Source organism: Lytechinus pictus, chromosome 13 (assembly GCF_037042905.1).
Source record: "Lytechinus pictus isolate F3 Inbred chromosome 13, Lp3.0, whole genome shotgun sequence".
NCBI lineage: Eukaryota > Metazoa > Echinodermata > Echinoidea > Temnopleuroida > Toxopneustidae > Lytechinus > Lytechinus pictus.
In genome coordinates this window covers 18,709,856-18,726,964 of record NC_087257.1, presented here as the reverse complement: position 1 = coordinate 18,726,964, position 17,109 = coordinate 18,709,856, and the positions used below count along the sequence as shown (strand labels likewise).

General features: G+C 36.9%; 1 protein-coding gene across 1 annotated transcript; it reads right to left on the bottom strand.

Annotated features, from left to right (window-relative positions):
* Positions 1-222: 222 nt before the first annotated feature.
* On the bottom strand, positions 223-16,413 carry LOC129274151 (calcitonin gene-related peptide type 1 receptor-like). Its single transcript, XM_064108256.1, has 12 exons — positions 16,404-16,413; positions 15,847-15,957; positions 15,147-15,250; positions 14,644-14,729; positions 12,682-12,808; positions 11,307-11,463; positions 9,241-9,301; positions 8,284-8,347; positions 7,021-7,106; positions 6,294-6,426; positions 3,636-3,677; positions 223-1,368 (listed from the first exon to the last, which is right to left on the bottom strand). Exons 1-12 carry the CDS (start codon positions 16,411-16,413, stop codon positions 916-918), a joined length of 1,434 nt encoding a protein of 477 aa, XP_063964326.1. The 3' UTR covers positions 223-915.
* Positions 16,414-17,109: the final 696 nt, after the last annotated feature.

Genomic DNA, 17,109 nt, shown 5'->3' with positions numbered 1-17,109 from the left:
TCCAGGTTCATCAAATCATAAACTTGGGCATGTTCAGAAGGACAAGAAACATAAGAATTAAGTTTGTTTCATGATTGATAAGGGGAATCAGTGCACCAACTTGGAAAGAAAATGTGAATGATGGATGAGTAAAATAAGCTGAAAAATAAAGGGAAATCCGCAAGTTAATCACCCTTTGCGAAAAGGAACTTTACCAGATAAAATTTTTACTTTTTTTCTTTTAAAAAGTTACACTGAATTAAATTAACCACAGTAGCTTATTAACTTGAAAAAAAGTAATGAAAACAATAATGCAGAATATTAGGCATGAATTAGGCATTAAACAGACATAACCAGTTGTCCTAATCATTGTGCATCTCCTGTTATCAAACATGAAATGAACTGTCAAATATTGTTTTTGCCCTTCTGAACATGCTCAAGGTTGTGATTTGATGAGCCTGGGTAGGTCATATGGATTTTCCTGGTCAGGTCAGGGAAATTCTTGGTAAGAATGTTCAAAGGGGGTTGATATGCTAGAAAGTGCAGAACACACAGCAGTGTTGCATGCATGCAAACTTGGAATGGGCTGAAAAGCACCAATGTTACATAATAGACTGTGTATTAAAAACCACTGAAGCGAGACCAATGAAATTTTTATAGAAGTTAGAACATGATATGAGCTTACTAGTTTCATACATTTCATTGAGAATAATTTTTAATTTTTGAAGTAATTCAGCCGCGTATCAGAGGGACATTTTTTGGGACGCGCTGTATATATATACTATGTATATGTATGAAGGCTTTTCTCGATAATCACGGTTCAAAAGTTGTTCGCCAGCTCCGATAGTTTCACGTGACTAGAGGCAGATAAAAGAATGTCACAACATCATGCATTTGATTATCCAAAATTTCCCATCTGTCTTTCGTCCAGCATGTCTATACTTCAGTCGTTCTCGTATTTAATTCAGCACTTTCCATCAGGGGGGACACAACATCGACTAAATCGTCCTCCATCGCAGCATTGTCTCCAATATCACCATTTATTTTGTACGAATAATTTTCCACTTTCACTTCCGGAATTTCCTCGATCTCGGGTGTCTTTGAAACTGTACTTGCGCCACTTCCGGGCCGGTACTTGACCGCCAGGCTGCCGCCGCTGCTGCAACTGCTCCGTTGGCTTCCGCCGGGCATTGCACCGTTGCCGATAAAATTTGGGGATTTCTTTAGGAGAGGACAGCCCTGGTCGCCACTGCTTACCCGGTTGTTAACGGGTGCGGTGACAGTACAGGCTTCGGTGACTGTCGTGGTGTTTGTGTATCGCCCTCTAAAATCACTGTCTCTCCGCCACCAATGGTGAGCAAACCACTTTCGCCTTACTTGCATTTTGACCTTTAGGTGAAAGAGCAGAGCGAACAGCACGATTAAATACCTTTATGACGATGTATTCAACCATGTTCATTCGTATTTGTTATCACTAATTCAGTATTCCTTTAATTCTTTTATATGGCATCATTTGATACAACAAGGAAGTTGTCGTTATGCTACACGATATTCTATTACCACGGAAAACAGTCTTATAATGTTAATTGAAATCTCATCTAAGATGCAACATAAACCGAATGAATCTAGATAAAAATGGATGGATGGATAATCTAGCATGATGGCTATATACATGAATGGAATGTACTATGATGGAAACAGATCGAAAATGTACGAGTAATGTCATGGCTAACTACAAAGAATGATAAACTATCAAAGCCATGATAAACGTAAAACGAAACGAAACGTATGGAAGCAAAGTCGTACTTACTAGAAACATGGAATATAAACAGAAACTTAGACGCACACCTCTCTTTTTCACGGTCAGCACGGGTGAAAAAGGTTTGGACACATGAAGTAAACAAAAGGAAAGAAAAATCTGAAAAACCAGTATATATACCCTTATATGATCCTGATAAAACGCGAGCAAGACAGTGAATAATGGAAACTCGCATGCTAACACTGACGAGGCAAGATGCAATCATAATTTTTAACTTTAGGCTTACTCAGTGCCGATCGTCAAATGTGGGATTTTTTTCAACTATACAAGACATTATCCCTTCTACCTTATTCCAAGCCTCTCTGTCAACAATCTTTGTGAATAATGTTTTTTCGAAATTGAATAGAATATATCTCTATAATTTTTATACACTTGAATAAAAGAGGTTCAACTTTGCACCTTGAGGAAAGCCGCACAGAGAACACCTTACATATGAGTAAAGATTCATTCATTTCTGGTCTGAAAAGTTCAATGTTTTTACTTTGAAAGGCGTTCCCTCTATGTCATTTTGTTGCATCTTTTAAAGGTGTAATGGTGAACATTCTCAGTGTATTCCTTTTTAGGTTCATCTATGGTAAAGTGGTAAAGTAACCCTTAAATTTTTATTCACACCGCATCCATCATTTCTTTGTAGTGGAAGACTAAATTTACTGATGACGTAACGTGCAATTGCATTCACCATGCTTATTTGTCTTTAGTACAGACGAACATGCAACATTGATTTGAACAAGGAATGCATCGTACTCAGGTAGTGAAAAACACATTCCCCATGCATGGAAAATAATTATAAATAAATAAATAAATAAATAAAATCAGAACGAAAAGCTCTTGTCTAAAAGGTGTAAAAACTGTTAATGTCAGCATATATATTTTCAGTGGCAATGGCATTAACTAGTGAAATCTAATACAGTCCATATAACATTCAGCCAGTGATTTAAAGTGCAAAATAACCCAGTCTGTGATTAGATAGCGTAATTTATCAAGTCAACTTGCAAAATGAATGAGTCATTATTTAAAGCACAAACTCAGATTACAAGACAGACATGCAGAGTGCCTTGCCACGTGATTTAATGGTAATTATGATAGAAGCAGTTTATAAATATAGTAAAAAAAATAATATTAATGATAATAAATGTATAATAAAATGGTAATTACTTTTCATCAAACTTCGAGGTAGTTCTCTTGCTCACAATGAATTTTTAAATCCCCCACACAGATTTGGTTCCCTCTATTAAACATCACCCGCCCTATCATTTAACGAAATAAACCCATTGTCTCCCCTAACGTCAATCCCCACCTATATTGGGCAGAAAATACTTAATTTGTAATTGATAATGATAATAACAATTTTAGTGATAATATCTATATTGAAATAATGGGGATAATAATTTTAATACTACTGATAAGGATGTTGATGATATTAAAATATTAATTATGATAATAACAACAACAATAATAATAATTAAAAAAATAATAACATTAATGTAAATAATAAAAAATATAGCGTAATAATACTGTCATTATTAATAATCACGAAAAAGTAAGAGCTTAGATTATAATAAATCAGAATGCAAACAATGCCTTGGAGGTACAGAATGGATACGGGGGCGACATGGGGATGGGCTGGGGTAGCAAGGGTGGTAGAGTATATAGTTTGGCGGTATACCACGAGGAGTGATTGCTCTGTACTTTCAAGAGAGTGATCATTTTGTGTTGTTTAATTACCGGACCGTGAACTAACTTTGGTATGACGGGGAGGGCAGGCGGCCGAACCGAGAGAAGAAGAGGTGTGTGTCAGGGCAAAATTATTGAGGCACCTAGACACGGTTTGCATTACCTCGCCGTTGAAGAAGCAGAAAATGCAAGCCACGAACAGACCCTGAAAGAAAAAAAAAGAGAAGGTGATAAGTGAGAGGTGGAGGATATGGTATAGGAGAAGGGGTAGAGATCGGGAAGGAAGGTGGGAGGAGAGTAAAATGAATGGAAAGAATACAAGGTAGATCGTATGTAAAACAACATCAACATATTGGCCACCAGAGTGATAAGTTGGGCAAATAGGGGAGAGAGATAGTGAGGGGGGGAGAGACAGTTAAGTGTATTACAGGCAAACGTGAAAAAGGAATGTATAGAGAATGGAGAACGAATATAAATAATTAGGCCATTGAATAAAAGTGCTAGTCCGATATCAATTAAGTAGAATGTGTATCCTAACATCATCTATACATTCGAATGAAGGGGAACATGTCTGGGACTTTTTTGGTAAAAAAAAGTACTGGTATAGTTTTGTAGGTCACTAATAAAAGTGCCATTCAAACACGATTATTTCAGTCTTTGACGTGCATTTTCATGACAAAACACTGTGAAAGGATCAATCATTGCACACATTGGTTTTTGCTCTAGCGCCACCTTCGACGGTTCAAGCGTCACTTCGTAAATTGAAAGAATAAGTACCATCGAATTCACAAAGCATGATAATGTGGGCGTATATATAGGACAATGTAAAAAAACATTCAAATATAGTTCTCATTGGAACAGAATATAAGAAAGATAAATCGTAATTAAATGCGCTCTTTAACTCACACTCGCCCACTCTCACTCCCGCAGAACGGCTTACTTGAAATGAGAACAAAAAAAGAGCCATGACTTAGGAGTAGATATCTACAGTAAGCATACATACGTGTACTCACCCTCACGCACATCCAACGCCCAGGTATAACCCCACACTCACGTGTACTCCCACACACGCCCACATCCGCACATATTGTAATGATGCAGCCCGGCTTACTTGAAATGAGAAAATAATAGCTATGACGTAGGATAATATATCTGCGACAAACTTACATACACACACCCACCCTCTCGCACACACCACACCCATGTATACCCACACACTCACCCACAGTGTAAGGAAGTAGATCAACTTACTTAAAATGAGAGGATAAGTGCCATAACACAAGGGTAGATATCTGCAGCAAGCATACATACACACACACGCATCCACCCCACCCCCACCCCAGGTACATGTATACCCACACACTCACCTAGGCTACAGTGTATAAAGGATGCAGAGCGACTTCCTTGAAGGGAAAAGAGCGATGACGTAGGAGGAGATATCTGCGGCAAGCATACACACATGCATGTATACATCCACGCATAACTCACACCGAGGTTTCCCCCACACACTCACCCACGTTGTAAAGATGGAGACCGATTTACTTAAGGACGTTCCACAGTTAAAGTGAAATCCATGTCATTTTCACCAAACTTTGCACATATGTACTTTAGAACCTTAATATTCGAAATATGCAAAAATTAACATAGGTCCATGTGCTTGATTTTTTGCTATAGAGCTTCAAAGTTCACCCAAATTGATGTTCTTAAGAATTGCGCATTCAAAAGAATTTGGCATTTTTAGACCGCCCAAGATTACTACAATGAGTTTAAACCTGTATTACTCAGTCAAAATACATGAAAAAGTCATCAAATTTCGCAAGAGAGTTAATAATTGTATCGTTAGAATGGAGAATCTATTTATAGTGCTATTGGTTTGCAATTTTAGGTTTAACAGCACTGTCAGTTCTTAAAAATGGCGTAAAAGATAACAAAATCCCAATCTAAAAAATGTAAAATTTCAGTAACAAACTACAAAAGTACAATAAATGCTGCACTTTGTTCAAAATCCATGTCATTTTCACCAAAATTTGCAAAGTTGTAGAGGAAGGTATACCTAAGAGGTACATACATTAAAAAATAGGGGTTCATGTGCTTGTTTTTAAACTATCAGCATTTTTATTAAAGCAAATGTGCTTTTTAAAACACCAAAAATGCGCCGAATGCTTTGTATCTATGTTAAGAAAAAATCAAAACCACTCTACCATTTATTCAAACTCGGGGTAATATTCGTGATTCTTGGCAGCACTGCAGAGTAAAGTATTTTGAAATTGTAGATAATTTTTTTGGAATGGTCCATGGAATAATTTTATATTTTTAGCTTCATAAAATAACGCATCGGATCTGCAGTTAAAGTGCAGAAGATGAGAAAAATTAGCTCATACCCGCAGCTAATTAATCACCTGTTCATCCATTGTGACGTCTGCGCGCAGAGTGTAAATTATGCGCAGATCATAATGCGCACAAACATAACTGTGGAACGTCCTTAAAACGAGTGATTAAGCCAGAAGGTAGGAGTAGATATTTGCAGCCAGCATACATAAACACACATATCCACACCCACAAATGTCCAACAACCAGGTTTACCGCCAACACACACACGCACGCACCCTCTCACCCACATTGTATGGATACATCCCAACTTACTTGAAAAGAGAGAATGAGAGCCATGACGTACGAGTAGATATCCACGGCAAGCCCAGGGGGAGGAGCAGCGGATAGGAAGACCGAGGAGGGGTAATATAATAAGGTTAGCTTCAACCCTCACACTCACCCACAAACACCGCGCACACGCACACCCAAACCCACATACAGACTGACTTACTTGGAACGAGAGAATGAGAGCCATGACGTAGGAGTAGATATCTGCGGCAAGCCCGGGGGGAGGAGCAGCGGGTAGGATGATATAATGAAGACCAAGGAGGGGTAATAAAATGAGGGTTGCTCTAACAGCTCGTCTGAAAATCATCAAAGAAAAAAAAAAGATTATTATAGCTTAAAGATATGAAGTAGGACCAATGGTCTCCAATTAATATCTTACGATGAAAATTACGACACAGTCTGGTAAATCGAGGTATATTCGGCAAAGTAGTTCAAATATCAATATATAAAGTGGGTCAAATGTAATATAAAACAGATTTGTATCAGGATAAGAGATATGAACCTAAAATGATTTGAAGAATGTTTTATTATCACCATAGTGTTACGGTGGAAATGAAGAGGTCCACTGACCCAAAACCAAGTAAGTAATTCGTATAGGGGCATTACTAGAATTTGTTCGTGTTCTACAGCAAATAATGAATAAAATAAACCCCAAGCTACCCCCGTATTTAAAGTACCTATGCATAGGTGAAATCGTTTATTTTGTTTATCTGATTCATTTTAAATGATTTTTTTTTCATGTTTGTATTTATACATTTATTAACCAAAGTTCCACTCATTATCGTTAATTGAAGTGTCCGTTATCAACACCATCATTTTTATGATGATCATCATATATCTTTGTACATTACGTAATCATGTTGAAGGGGCAAGTAATCCAATTGACTTACGTATAATTCTTTGATCCAGCCATCGGCGTTGCTCGTAGTTTGGTAACTAAAACTCTCACAATGTTTAATAATAGAATTAGATTTACCTGAAGTAAAAGCATAAAATAAAGTACATCAATAATTACTAATGGGTCTATGATTGATTTTTTTTTATTCATTAATGTTATACATAAGATATGGCACAAGTAATAGACATATACGTGTTTGGTACCGCAAAGTCGTAAAATAGCCTTAAAAACTGACACACTGAAGCTTTTCGACAGGCACTTATCGGAGTAAAATCGCATGAATGACTAGAACGCTAGAGCGATGAGTGCCTGCCGAAAAGCTTCAGTATGTCCGTTTTTGATAGATAGGTCTTGTGTTATACCTGATAAATCAAGATACATCAATCGATCAATCGTTCCATTTGCCAATCCATCAATCAATCAATCAATAAATAAATCAGTCAATCGATCACTCAATTATATCAAATTGAATACCCACACCCTGTAATTGAGACTTGCTTTTTTATTTAGGGGGTTTCATTCACCACGCTTCAAAAATACAAGGCATGTACATGTACAACAAATCATTATCGAAAATGCTTAAAGGACAAATCCACCCGAGGAAAATGCTGACTTGAATAAATAGACAAAAATCAAACTAGCATAGTGCTGAAAATTTCATCAAAATCGGATGTAAAATAAGAAAGTTATGACATTTTCAAGTTTCGTTTATTTTTCACAAAACAGTGATACGGACAATTTGGTGAGTCAGTCGCTGATGACCATCACTCACTATTTCTTTTGTTTTTTATTGTTTGAATTATACAATATTTCATTTTTTATAGATCTGGCAATAAGGACCAACTTGACTGAACCATATACTATTAAACAATGCTAATTCCACATGTTCAGGGAGGAATTAATCGTTGTATCACTTGACAATGAGGAGAAAATTAGAATATTTCATATGTCATATAATAAAATACAACATAAAAACATTAGTGGATGACGTCATAGTCTCCTCATTTGCACACCAGCCAGGATGTGCATATAACTGTTCTCTGAAATTAAGCGAAACTTTAAATGTCATAACTTTCTTATTTTAAATCCAATTTTGATGAAATTTTCAGTGTTATGCCTGTTGGATTTTTCTCCATTTATTCAAATCAACTTTTTGTTGGGGTGGACTTGTCCCTTAATAATCGAAGTATGTATATATATATATATATATATATTTTTTTTTTAGTAATTAAAATTGAAAATGTAAGGCGCTCACCGCAAGTACAAAAATGACGAATCCTGCTATCAGCCAATCGAAGACTGTGCCCCCAACCCAGCACCTAAATAAATCAGCAAAGAAAGTAAATTCGAATAAGAAAAAGAGAGGTACGAGAGAGAAAGTGAGAGAGAGAGAGGGGGGGGGGGCCGAGAGAAAAAATATTGAGATGGGACATAAGGACCATGGAATTGAAGGAGACGAGTCTCAATTTATTAATTCTAAATCATTCGATACATGAAAACTAAATATATATATTTTATTTCCCATAGGTCACAACATAATAGTTCGAATACAAATATTGACACAAATTATTTTTTCTCAATGTTTTTCCTTTCACTTCACTCCAATGCTTCAATTGCACGAATTACGACATTTTTTTCAAGATTCATGATGAGTCAACTGTATGCTTGCCGTTCTCAGGTACTGATACAAGAGCAAACCAAGTGACCAAAATTACATTTAGCATTTCCATTTATTCGAATGCAGGATAAAAGAGCATTGTCGATTAAATGCCTTGCTCACGGGCATAGGTGCCGTGGCCGGGGATCGAACTCCGGCCTTTCAAATGTCTAGGCAGATGCATTAGACCACTCGGCCACGGCACCTCCACATGTACTTGCATACGATTTATCTCGAAGCAAGAATTTAAAACCTAGGACTGCCACACACATCTTACTCTACATTCGCGTTAGAATGGTGCCTATTTCTTGCAATTAATGTAACATAGATCACCAACTAGTTGATTACGACTAGGCCAGTAAATTCATGTTTAAAGAAAGGAATCAAGTTTCAAGAGCCTTGTTAGAGAATGAGCTACATCATCAAATGGAAATTGATTCTTGCCCAATCAGATACTAGCATTTTGGACTTTGTTTGATTTTTGCATTAAAACATCAACTTCTCTGCATATGAATTGCTCGATGACTACTTCTATGTGGGAAAAAAAATACTTACGGCCCGGGAGGATACTGTGCTACAAATCCGGCATACAGACTCGCTGGGACAATAGGAACTGCTGTTGAAACATATGAAATATTTAACAAATTAATAAGGACGAGAACATTCGTTACACCTGGGTCAATAATAATGCAGTTTACTCATAAGTTAGCCCGACGCACGATATGTGACCCTATTACGTGCTGTATCACATATTGAATCATTATTCCTATTCGCGCGATATTTCCAAAACGCACAAAGATAGCGCCGCAAAATTTTATAACCTTTTTTTTTAAGCCTCGCGCAACTTTTGAGACCAATTTCGCGACCTACGGGTTTACCATCGCGATGTCACATTACTCTTTACGAGGCAATGTCATGCCGAAAATGGCTCATTTTCATACTTTGTGTACAAAGTCTATGGGAGATGAAATTCATAAAAGGGTGATTATTTTTGTTCTTATTGGTCTGCTTAATAAATTTACGGTTTAATTTAGTTGTCAAATGGTCTGTAATAATTTTCATTAAAAAAAGATGAAAAACAAAAGATGGAAAAACAAAGAAATACATAAGAAATTATAAAAACAAAGAAATACATAAGGGAAAAAAATGGCTTTCGCAATTATTCTTTGTGGAAACCTTTAAATTAGATTACAAATATGACATCTGCAACAAAAAAAGAGAAAATTTGAAGTGAACTAGGGTGTTAAATATGCAAATAATGTTTTTCATGAATACATTTGCATATTTTATTCATAATTAAAAAATAATGATTTTCGTTTTTTTTTATACCAGCTTGTAGTTTATGTGGTAAAGAATGTGCGTGCCAATTTCGGCGCGATCGCGCGAACGGCGACCGAGATCAGAAGGAGGGGGGATCGTGCCCCCCCCCCCCCCGCCCCCCCCCCCCCCCCCCCGTCCTCAATACATCTCAAATAGCCCAGTCCTTTTAGGGTTAAGATTCCAATGTTTAACAAGCATACTCCTAAGTTGGATTTTGGGTATAGATCTCATTTGGAAAAGTAAAATTCATTTCCCAGGATTGGATGGTGCCGTGGCTGGGTTTCGAACCACGGACTCTCCTGTGCATCGCCTGGCATCTAGGAAACTCGGCCACGGCACATCGAGCACCATTGAACATACGAAAAAAAAAGAAGACACAGATGATGTATCAACATTAACAAAGTATCTTTCAATTATTATATCCAGCTTTGGTGATAATCCATTAATAATATATATATGCCTACTGGAAATCACAATGTCCAACAGTGTGCCCCCATAGTGTGTTCACAGTGTGGAACACTATGTGAAATCATCTTCACACTGCTACATTTGAGCATTGTAACAGTGTGAACAAAACTTTCACACAGTCCAGAGTGTGAATGCAATGAATACTCATATCGTCGAGATGTCCATACACTCTAAAAATAAAGACCTAATTTAACTCTTGAGGAGCGTGTCAAGTGACTGCACTTGGAGTGCTGTTTTGTCTTGTTCAAAAACGAGAAAAATCAGCACTCCGATGTGCAGTCACTATACACGCCCCTTAAGAGTTCAATTAGCTGTTAATTTTTAAAAGCATAGTTTGAAGTAATATGTATACCTTTATGCCTTATATTGTGGATTATATCTTAACATAGCTCACGGTGTGAACGCACTGTCAATACACTACATGTATGTGACACTGAACACTGTTTGACACTGCGAGCTCAATGTGTGACACTGTCGACACATTGTGAACACGATGTTTGATACTGTGAACACACTGTGTTATACTGTTTACAAATTGTAAACACACCGTTTGGTACTGTGATCACGTGTTTGACCCTGTCACCACACTGTGCGACATTGTGGACGCATTGTGAACACACTGTCTGGCGCTGTGAACACGCTGTTTGACTTTGCCAACACACAATATGACACCGTGAAAGCACTGCGAACAGATTGTTAACACTGTTTAACAATTTGAAAACATTGTTTGATACTGTGAACGCACTGTGGACACACGATGCCACACTGTGTTCTTTACTCTAAGGATGTGCAATTCTAAGTCAATCAACCCATCGATCCCTGTCTATACTTACCCCATCCAATGATAAAGTACGGGACAAGTTGGTGATTTTCTGCAGAGAAAACAGCCACTACAATCACAGTGTGGAGGTAAAGACCCTCACTCAGCATCCAAAAATAATTACAAAGCTGGAAATACTGCTTTAAGACGTTATGAACCTTACAATATGCCTGAAAGATAAAGGAAAAACAAATATTTTATTGAATGGCCGCCTAAGCAATAAGACAGCATTCTGTCAAAAATGTATTTCATTCAAATATTTAATAACAGTGCATATTTGCACGATTTTTAAAAGGAAATCGTAAATTCGAGTATTTGGCTTATTTAGCCTCTTTTGCATGACATGGGAGATATAAAAATAGTATTTATACAAGAAGACTGACCCAGGTTCAGTCATATCCGCTTTGACGTTCAGATTGTCACAATAACAAAAAAATAACAATTCAATGAATACTATCATTACTTCCTTTATTTAAAAAAAATATATTTTGTGAAGACGCCACGTGAGAACTAATATCAATCACAACTAATTCAATTTCTATCAATTGCCATTTACAGTAATTGTACTTGTTACCTCTGTATTAGAACATGTGATGCTACGAACTCTTGCAAAAAATTAATAATTTAGAAACTGCTAAAAAAATTCAAGTAAGGATACCGTATCATCCAGTATGATACACTTTTCGCGGAGTAAGGAAATGCGTCTACGGAATTATGTCAATTTGTCGTTATGTGCTCGAAGAATAGGGGAAGGGGAAGAGAAATTCCAAGCAAATTATGATACCTCATGATACACATAATACATGGGGAAAATCTCCCAAGCGCAATCACAACATTTACCTTTTGCTATTCTCAACTCTCTTATCATTTGAGGGATTCTCAGCATTTTTTTTGTAGATTGAAAATATCATCTTTCTTATAAATCGAAAAAAATTGTCGTCGAGGTTAATCTTTGCACCTAGTACATAACAGAATGCACGGAGCACGCATTATGCTACATTCGAACCAACGAAAACAAATCCAGAATGATCAAAACGATTACGTTATTTCAATGTGATCATCAATCCGTTTAAAGTCAGTTTCGTGGGTGTGACTGTGTCGTTATGCAGGGGTAGATCAAGAATTTTCTTAAAGGGGGCATTTTTGCACATTAAACAAATGGCAAGCCCCCCAAAAAAGGCTTAACTACCATCGAGGTCATTTCGTTTTAAGAAAATTTGACGAGCCCAAAAAGAAGGGTCCTTACTTGCATATGCATGACAAATTCTACTTTAAAAAAAATTGGCCCTGCCCCCCCCCCCCCAAAAAAAAAAGGGGGGCATGGGTCGGATGTGCCCCTACCTTGATCCGCCATTATGGATGTAAAAATAACATTGTTTCAATCTTACCCCGTCATTCTGAATAACTTCCTTGTTGCTGGCGACCAGGGCGAAGAAAGTGATTTGAAAAAGAGCGTCAAAAATGAAGGAAAAGAAGAGATTCTTGTGGATCGTCACTCGTGGGCAGCTCAGAGATCTGTTTACAGGAAAGAAGAATCGTAAAGCAACAATAAATAGCAATGGAATCGATCGAAAGATGAAAAGACGAGCAACTAATGCCGACCAATGAAACCGAAAAGCCATCATGCAAAATTAATCATTATTATAAAATTCATTAACGCATTACGATATCAACACTTGACTACAGATAATACGATTACAAAGTTACATAATTATTTTATGACAACATAATCATGATAATACGATGTAATTAACTTTCATTGAACCATATGTATGGAATCATTTTCATTTCAATGTAATATGAATACAAATTATATCTCCGAACATGAATGATAGGAAAGTAATGGAATATGATGAGTTTATTTAACTTGGTAATATAATTTCATAACAAAAGTCTTTTTTGAAAGCACCATACAGTTCTCACGAGCTAGTCTATAATTGGGGACAGCAATGAAAATCTATGCGATGTCCTTCATATGCCATTGCGCCAGTCACCACTCGACCCGTGTACACATAGCCCCGTATTCTCAACTCAGATTTATTTTAAAGTCTGGGTCCCGTAACACAAAGGTTAGCAATTGATTGTACGCTTGATATTCATGATGGATTGTACATTGTAGTCAATGGAATCAATCGTAAAAAATATTCTACGATCATTGCTAAGCTTTGTGTTACGGGATTCTCGTCTAAGGTTGTGGCTTAACTATAGATAGCCAGTAGTGACACTAATCTCTAACAGTACATGCAGGTTCGATTTATCAGATCATCTGCCACTTAGATCATTCATAATTGTCTGGGACCAATAACTGAATTGGTTTCCGTCGCTATTATACTTTGATGAAAGAACACATTGAACTTGTGAAAAAAAATAAAATGATACAATTTTTTTTATATTTTGGGCTTCCAATAATTTAAACCCAGAGTAAGACCATGGCCGAACCTAAACTGGACTTTAGAGTGCGGGCCAAAGTTATGGTAGCGCATTTGTTGCTTGAGATTTCCAGAGAGCATCTTTCAGCATTCATAAAAAAGGGACTTCACTTTGTCTAAGCTAAAATCATTTATATTCCTTCGTGTCGAAAAACGGATCGTCTGCGTGGATAATATAAGCATTCAGTCTGGTAGCCAGTACCTTCCTTAAAATGACGTGCTAGTCACGCCAACAAAACGGAATCCAACACGACTGTGGTTGTGCCATCGGGAATGATGCAGTATAGCTTGAATTGGTCTAGAATTGGTTTCCTTGAAGTGAATGCCACAGTCTGGCGATTACGCTCCATGACTGAGTGACGGTGGATTCAAGGATAAGGAAAATGTTTTGCCAAATGTCCTTCATGAAAATGAACAACCAAGAAGTTGTGAGAAAATTGTGAATCGGAAAAACAGTTTCCTAGACTCTGGGCAAACGAAATTGCGGGGTTTTTTTTGCAGCTCCGAAGCCAAGGACGAAACTGTTGTTCGTGTTCACCAATTTTCGACAAAGACCTCTTAGCGGTTCATTGTCATCTGACGGGCATTTCAATACATTTACTCTGTTCGTGAATCTGTCATCCGCACTAGTGAACCCCCCTCTAACTATCCTATTACTTAGGTCCTTTATGTCACCAATGTCGACAAAATACAATGTTACATTGACCAATGAAGAAAACGCATTTAGTGGTAGTGCGTACAGCGAAACAATATAATCCTTCACCCTCATCCACTCAGTCCCGGGGAATAAACTCAGAGGGTCGTATTCTGAACTCAGGTTTGAATTAAACCCTGGTTTTAAGTTGAAGTTTAACTATGGAGAGCCAGTTGGGCTCAAATCCGAAGTTCAGAATACGGGCCAGAAACTTGAAGAAAACGTACTTGAAGTGGAAGAAGATGAATAGAGCAATCGATAGCGCTATGATTGAAGTGGTGTATCCAACGTAGAAAACAAGCATCACATTGGTCTGTAAGAGATGTTACAAAGAAGAATCAAAACATTATTCTATCGTCATATAGCTGAAAGCAGAACTATATGTATACATAAAAAATATGAATGGGCCAATATTAGTGTAGATATCAGTGAACGGCATTTTTGTTAATTTAGGAATAACACTAGATATCTCTCAGCACTTCAGTTCGAACAATGACAATTTATATTCACCGATATTTTTTATTTGTATTGAAATATTTATTTTTCATTAAAGGGAACCCTAAGTGCCTTTAAAACTGTGCTTCTTAGAAAGTCGATGCGAAATACATAGCATGTATATCCTTCAAGTTTCTCAATAATTATTTCTAGTTTTTGATAAAGTGCAACTTAAAAAAAAAATGCAGCTAACTTTACTTTTCTTCCCCTTTAATTCATGCTGAATAGTACTCACTTCTTTGACAGGGTGATGGCAAGCCGAATAGTTGGTCCAAGTCTGGTTGGTGAAAGGGCTTACAAACCATTCGCCGTTTGGCATGCAGATTTTGGTCGCATTTCCTAAAAATGAAGCAAATAGACAATAGGGTTTTATTGAATCATGTATGATGTGAATATGTTTCTATCAAAGAGTCACACACTCGGTATTTAATTTGGAGGAGTATCGATTATGCAATGACATTTCTTTCAAGAGGGGTGGGGAGGGGGAAGAAGAAAATAAGAGAGCAATAACGTAGAAACAATAAAAAAAGGCCTTGGTTGAATGTGTAACTTTATATTACCTTTGCTATTTACCCCCTCCCCCCCAAAAAAACCAAAACAAAACACGTGACCCTTAACACGCCTTACCCCAGCCCTATTTTTACACTGCAAAAACGACGGCGTTGATTTGACACCAGCCCGTAATATGAAGTTTAGATGTGAAACATCTGATTTGTGTTTTGAAACACCATCACATTAGAACCATACCAGTGTTGTAACAAACCAATGTGGGCTAAGTGGGGGCTAAGCGCCTGCCTAGTGTAAAGCCAAATCCTAAATCCAGTGTTGTTTTCAACCGTTCTCTGATATCAGACTATAGTGTTAAATAGATACCGGTGCTTTTGCAGTGTAGGATGTTGTGTTTAAAAAAAATCTGTAGGCTATATTATACTCACGCTCAGAATCGGATGATGGAATCCACCAAGGACAAGGCTGAACAGCGACCTCTCCCGCCAAGGTATAGTTCCAACAGTCAAACCTGTCGAAAGTAAGATTGCAATACACTCCTGGAAAAAAAAATATACATATAATAATCATCACCATGAAAATGTATGTTTTTACATAGAGCGGTCATCCCTTATCATACCGCAGTCACACAATCAAAACTGACTCTAAACCAATGGATAATATGCCATTCCAAATAACGTCAAAGCTTTAATCGGCCTGGCGTTGGTTCCGTTGGTATGAGCATAGTTTTGTCGAAAAAAAGTTATATTGATGGAATATTTTCTTCATTTGCATATCGGGAATATGAATTGTGTTAGCTTTATAAGACCTTTATTTCATCGACGAAACTTTTTTGTTGTTCTTGGTTGGTAAAGAATCGAGATTAAAATAGGGGCAAGCCTCACGAGAGAATAATTCTAATACATATCTATGGTAATTATGACTACCCTGCCTACATTCAGATTTGTGGTCACTTTTAACTCCATGTCTTTCATTGGGCACAAACCCGTCACCATTAAATAGGAAGTTCAACCTGAAGAAAAGTTTGTTGTAAAAATACCAGACAAAATAATAATAATCATACTAACAATAAAATTGGGTGAAGGTTTGAGGAAAATTGTCATCAAAGATTAAGAAAGTTATTAAGAGTTTGCGTTTTTGATTTGCGACTTCATATACGAGCAGCTGCCCCATAATTTTGTCATGTCTTTATATTTAATGCATACATTTCATTTTTAATGGTTCATGACTAAAACGGTTTTTCTCTCAGGAGCATATGAAGAGTTTAGTAGCAAAAGGGGTTAGGTCCAATTTGGACCATTCCGAGAAAAACCATGTTTTTTATTCTCACTTATTGCAATATTCTTATGACAAACTAAATTGTCATGGTCTACTACCCTATCATGTGAACATATAATTGGGTATAACAGAAATCTACCTGTCTTCAATCTTTTGCTATATATTAAAAAAAAATTATCATCGTGGACCTTACCCCTTTTGCAACCAAACTGAAATGGATCCAATCTCTTTTGATTAATTGATTAAAAACGTGATTTTTCTTTGCCACTTTCATTCACGTTTTCATTTGAATTTCAAATTTTCTTTGGTATCATCAGAGTGACTAAAAATTTAGAGGTTTAGAGACAGAAAACAATAAAATTTATGAAAAATTGACCTAACCCCTTTTGCAAGTGAGCTCTTCATATGTGAAA